We start from the raw sequence: 6,453 nt of genomic DNA on the forward strand, positions 1-6,453 counted from the left end.
AGCATGCGAGAACGCACAGTCGTTAATGACAATAGAGAAAAGTAGGCTAGAGTTGAGTGGGAAGTCCCTCATTAATTATGCGACGTATGGGTCAACCTTTCAATGAATAAGTCCATAGAATATAATAATAAATGCACAGAAAAGGTTAGGATAATCCCGTAAAACCAGACAATACCAACATACCAATCAACCAGACTCATCTGCTGTCAATAAACATACGGCTTACGTACAACTTATTAAATTATCTGGGAACATTGCACTTATTTGAAAAAAAAAGGACTAGGACAATTTTACATGTCTAATCAATCACTATTTACAACATTTGATATAATAATAACAACAACAATAATAATAATAAGTATATGTACAGAATACGAGAGAGAGAAAGAGAGGAAACCACGGATAAACATCGGGGATAAAATATCTGTCTCAAAGCTATGATAATGAGTAGATAGATCAGATCCAAGCGTCGTAGGTTACAGCGTCAGAGAGGAAGTGACACGCGTCAGAACTTCTTTAGCGACATCTCCATAGCAACAGCAAACATTGCCGGATGTGGTAGGTGAGTACACCTCTCTACAGAACACAAGTCTGGCTTCAGTCGAATCCCATTGGGGGTGGGAAAAAAAACTATCCGCCACTCGCAGAACAATCTAAATATAGATTTTGTAGCTTACAGAATAATCTAGATATAGATTTTATACACAAACTGGACCCAGTATCAGCGATGGACGTTACAGACAGGAGTCATTCCTCCTTCACTTGCTACGAGAATACAGAAGTAGGTTATAGTAGTAGTAGTAGTAGTATGTCAAATGTTATCATAATTAATTGTGTAATGGGGGATCATGATCTGAGAAAAATAGCAGCATACCTTTAACTGTTGAGAAAATATCGTCATAGCAACCGAGCCAAGCAGTTGTGGAGCAATCGAGTCGTAAAGACACTGCACACTGCATTACAACAGTTTCACAACAGGAAACCTGCCACATGTAGTCTGCCATCTTCTTTTCTTCAGTTAGGATAAACAACATCAGATCTAGTACAGACGACATCAAGACTTCTGAAAGCCTTCAGCTTCTATCTCCATCAACGTGAATGCTTGAAAACGGTTGAACGAAGAAGAACAAGAATAAAAAAAGACTCTTCAAACAAATGTGTTACTTTGCAGAAACATCATTTTTGGTGATATTTTTAGAACAGAATATGGAGTGGGGGGGGGGGTAAGATAAGTTACTCTCATCACAATGAATTTGGTAGATAGAGAATAGTTACAATACAGCTGTATGTGTATTTATATATTTACAAAGCAGGTTCTGTAATGGGCAATACTACAAGCGTATCCACAGCATTAAGGTGAGTCCAGAGCAAAGATCTATTTATAGCACAAGCATTGTCGGTCAGTGTCAAAGCATCCTGTGAAGAGACTACGAGTGAGCATCGTTTGAAGCACGAGCGCTAGATCACATAAATGGTTGTGATATATTGACAGCTTTACAGTAAAGCTACAGCACTCCTCTGTGTATCGGTATGTCAAAATACATTACACCAGCAGTCTCTTTTACGAATGTGCTGGCACATTCATAGCATAAAAGTAAAGTCTTAGTGCCAATGAGATCCTAGGATGTACTAAAAGGACCAATATTTTATATGCAGCTTTAAATCAAAGTGACTGTTTGCTTGCTCTCCCTGCTGAGGGAGTGCTGGTGACTGTGCAGATACATTCACAGCTTGACAGTAAAGTACCCACAAGATCTGAGCATACAGCATGGTGGTACCTATCTGGTGTTGCAGTTTCTAACACAGATGCAATGACGCAGTATTGTACCCACGCACACATAAATGCAGAAATGCAATGTTGAACACATACACAGATGCAGTAATGCTGTGTTGTTCACACACACACACAGACGTAATGAGAAGGTGTTGCACACACACAAAGACACAGTGTGGTACACAAAGACGCAGAAATGCCGTGTAGTACACACACACAGACGTTGAGACGCGGTGTTGCACACACAGAGAGAGCTAGCAGAGCGGACTATGACAACATGACACTGACGACATGACACTGACGACAACACTGAGGGAGCTGGACGATGGAAGAGCCTCACTCTCCTGGGAGACCGTTTGGATTTGCTGCCATGTTCATCATGCTAGTGGTATAACAAACACATTGGAACAGACTGGAAACACTTGGTTGGGGGAAGGGGGAGGGGAGGGTGGGGGTTGGAGGTTTGGGGGGGGCAGAAAATAGAAGTAGCAGGATTTCTGGAAACGTTCTGGGTAGGTACATAACTAAAGGAACAAGTCTTCATCATAAACACCTTATGTCGTCAAATTTTTAGACATAAAGAGACAGACACCACACTGCCTTCACAGCTGGTAGACAAGTCTCTCCCCCCAGCTAAAACTACAGAAGTTAAAATCAGTATATCTGAAACAATCCACACACACAGAAAGGCCTTCAACAAAACAAATAACTGTCCTGGACTTGACCTGAAGTGAATTCAAGACGCAACCGCAACACGAGAATTTTTCTCTAAGCATTTTGCTTCCATCAATAAATAAATTATTATATGAATCACTTGGTACACATCAGATCACAGGATTTGTCTTTCTTTTTCTGTCGCTTTAAACATTTTCTAGTCATTGGCCTCTCCTGCACTTGAATATTGCACAAAACGTTCTCACATAATCCAAATGCTCGAATCATCCGCTTATATTTAAGTGTCAATGATCAGAGCAAAAAGCTTTAATTCAATAAAGCTGTATTGCACCGACAGATGTCTATGTTCAGAAGAAATTTTCCAAAACACTTCCACAAATAAAACAAAAATTATGTCAACAGCAAGTTCAGTCTATGAAAACGTCCCTCTCCAGGAGAAAATCGGTAAAAGTAAAGTTGCCGTCCCTCCCATTCTGAACAGCCTGACCTTGAGCACAAACATCTGGGGTCACCACGTACGAGGTTATTGACCTCATGCACAATATCCAGGATCACTTTGGGGTGTCACAGCGGGGTTGCAGCTACAGTTAGGCTGTCTTTGACCAACAGAAAACATCTTGGCTGTGATTGCCATAACTTCTGAAGATGTTGTGGTGGGATGGTCACCAACAGAAAGCATCTGGCTGTGATCTCCTGAAGATGTGGTGATGGTGCTGGTGTGGGCGAGGGGTGTGTGGAGGGGTGCTTAACTTTACTTTTACCACAGAATCTGTAGTCCCCAAGTTTTTGTGAGAGGTTTCACAGCCTGGACTCGACGCCCGAGCTGGAGGAGAAGTCTTGTATACTGTTGTGACTGTCCATGCTGTCCGTGTCGTTGTTGGTGAGCGGGGTGGTGGTGTTGGCGTTGTTGTTGCCGTTGTTGTACGTGCCCGCCGCCTCTTGCAGACGCATCAACATATTGACCTGAAATAGACAGACAGACGTACAGAATGGTTCACTTCCTGATGCTATAGAAATGTATGAGGACAATCAAATCGTTATGCTCACAAGATAATTGGCTAAATCATTTTCGGCCCGTTTGGAGTTGTTGGTTTTTAAATGAAGAGCAGAGCTAGCTTGGTAATACAGTTCACTTAGACAAAATAATAATCCAAATATAAAATCAATTGCGGGTACCAAAATTTAAGCATTTCTCAAAAGTCAGTTGTTCGAAAGAAAGTTTTTTTCCTTATTTTCTCAAAATTCAATTTTGGCATTTTGTTTCTGTATTGTTACGTTATTGCTTCAACCTACCAGCGGGTCCCCGTCCTTGTGCTGCTCTGAGACGGGTGACTTGGTCTTTGCTGTGAGCACCTGGGGTGAGCCCGGCGTCTGCTGCTCGTAGCCCAGGTCGTCAGCACGGATGTGCATGAGGCTGTTGCCAGAGCCTCGGTTTGGCCAGGGGTACGTCTCCAGCACCCAGTCTGTGGGGTCTTCCCACGCGCTGCGACAACCGTACACCTAAATTGGGAAGGGGGAGGTGGGGGGAGGGAGGGATAAAGTTTCAGAATTAAGACAAGTACATGAAAATAGAACATGGAAAATAAATCCCCCCTTACTGATCTCCCTTGTAAATGTTTTACAAGGTATGCATGAATACATTGTAACAATAACAGTTATTAAGTGCTGGGTAAAAGCAAGATGGACATACAGAAACAGCAGAGTGAAAGAAAAGAACTAGGATCTACAAGTGACACCCTTCAACTATCCATGGTGAGTGGGGAAGTACATTATATGAATTCAATATTTATTGGTCGAAGAAAGCCAATTACAACAAATATTTCTGAAAAGGGGGAGAGAGGAACTTATTAGGTGAAGGAGAAACTTGGAAGATTTCTAAATCTGTGACTGTTAATCACAAACACAAAGACAAACACAAAGGTAAACACACGAGACCTTCAACAAATACAGACGTGGTCACAGGAAAACATGCCCCCCCCCCATACACATACACACCCGTTAGCCTCCCCCACTCACCTGTAGCCCCTCTCTCACAGTCTCCACCAGTGTGTAGTTCCAGAGGTCAGTGAACCACACACACAGACACACACGCACACACAAACACACTCACCTGTAGCCTCTCCCTCACAGTCTCCACCAGTGTGTAGTTCCAGAGGTCAGTGAACCACACACACAGACACACACGCACACACAAACACACACACACACTCACCTGTAGCCCCTCCCTCACAGTCTCCACCAGTGTGTAGTTCCAGAGGTCAGTGAACCACACCTGGGAACCGCCGATGTCCATGGGACATGACATAAACAGCCGAGGACCTGGCAACAACAAACATTGACACAGAAAAGTTAGTACCTTATGAGTCTTTAGGCCTACTGGATTTTTGTTTCAAACTATCAAAACAGACCTTTTATAAATAAGGGAAACGATTGAGTCCTTTAAAAAAGCCGAACCTATCAACATAAACCTTTTAAATGTAAGGAAGATATTTGAGTCTTCTTTTTAAAAAAAAACTAACAACAAAGATCTTCTTCGTGTAAGGGGGATGTTTGAGTCCTTTATGTATAACAGTTTTAATATCTACTTGTTAAAAAATTCTAGATGTAAAACATTAACATTTCGTTAAAAAAAATATGTTTAAAGTTTCAAATGAAATTTTTCAATTTGAATAAGAAGCAAACATTGTTCAATAACTTAAGATTCTAGTAAAATACTGACTACTAAACAACAATAAAATTGGTATAGGATTTAGTAATGCTGGAAAGTAGTGTATTCTTCCTATTCTTTCAATGTACTATGTTTGTCTTTACAACTGATCTCGAGTGGGAAAGTTTTACTTGAGTATCCCTATCAATCTGCTGGGATGTTGCATCCTACAAAACACAGGTAGGCCTTGACAGGCAGGGTGAAGAGAAGCACCCTACCTCCCAACTGACTTAAATTGTGTCAATAGCGGTGAAAAACACAAGTTACGATTTTTATTTTTATAACGGAATCCCTTGCTGGGCACACCCCTCTCACCTAAATTATGTCGAAAAGGGTGTAAATAAAACAATTCTTATAACCAAATCCCTAGAAAAGGGAGTTTGTAAAACAAAACAATTCTTATAATCAAATCCCTAGAAAAGCAAATCCCTAGAAAGGGTGTAAAACAAAACAATTCTTATAACCAAATCCCTAGAAAAGGGTGCATGTAACACAAAACAATTCCTATAACCAAACCCCCCTGGCCCACCCCTCTCACCTATCGTGACGTCGGCCGAGCTGTGAGACTCCAGGGCCTTGTTGAGGTGAGCCCACACTTTGGGGATCCAGTCCACCACACGGTTCAGGTCGTTGTTGCGGATGCCGGTTCGAATCTCCGCCTCCACCAGCTTACGGCGCAGGAATCGACCCAGGAACCCTTTGACCTCCATGTGGTTGGCACACAGCACAAACCTGCCAAAGTCAAAGTCACATAGTATTAGGGCTAACATCTCCATAAGGAAAAGTTTTTTAAAAAATCCCTTTCAGCATGTTTTTATCTGAGTCTCCATAAGGAAACCTTTTAAAAAATCTCTTTCAGTACATTCTTATCTGAATCTCCATTAGGACAAGTTAAAAAAAATCTCTATCTCTTTAAGCAGGTTTTTCTCTGAAATCATCTGCAGCTGTGGAGTAGTAGGCTCTACGTTACTCATTCGATGTACAAAACAACACACACAAATCAAAAACAGGTCAATAATATTCTCTCTGTTGTTTTGGGAGTATTTGCTTTGACCATGGTGTTCAAATAAGGGACTAAACGTTCCCTCTCTGAAATGATTGTCAGTGTGTCTACATGAGAGTTCAACTATGACATAAGCAACAGCATAAGGTATTTTCTTTTTTTAAAAATCCTACACTATCTCTCTCCCTCTCCCTCTCCCTCTCTCTCTCTATGTATCCTTATGCCTTTAGGGAAGAGAATGTTGAGAAAAAAAGGAATAAAATATGCCTGGAGGAGTGTGTGTGTGTGTGGGGG

General features: G+C 41.5%; 1 protein-coding gene across 1 annotated transcript in view; it reads right to left on the minus strand.

The window, feature by feature from the left end:
* The window catches only part of LOC101864537 (neuron navigator 2), a gene marked incomplete at its 5' end in the record, with an annotated part of 17,898 nt that overhangs the window by 1,616 nt on the left and 9,829 nt on the right, over positions 1 to 6,453 (minus strand). Inside the window, 4 exon segments of the mRNA XM_005102908.3 lie at positions 1 to 3,412; positions 3,743 to 3,949; positions 4,662 to 4,768; positions 5,695 to 5,888. The exon segment at positions 1 to 3,412 is cut by the window's left edge and continues 1,616 nt beyond it. Of these exon segments, the coding sequence (XP_005102965.2) occupies positions 3,248 to 3,412; positions 3,743 to 3,949; positions 4,662 to 4,768; positions 5,695 to 5,888 (673 nt within the window).

Source organism: Aplysia californica, unplaced genomic scaffold (assembly GCF_000002075.1).
Source record: "Aplysia californica isolate F4 #8 unplaced genomic scaffold, AplCal3.0 scaffold00348, whole genome shotgun sequence".
In the NCBI taxonomy this organism is placed as follows: Eukaryota; Metazoa; Mollusca; class Gastropoda; order Aplysiida; family Aplysiidae; genus Aplysia; species Aplysia californica.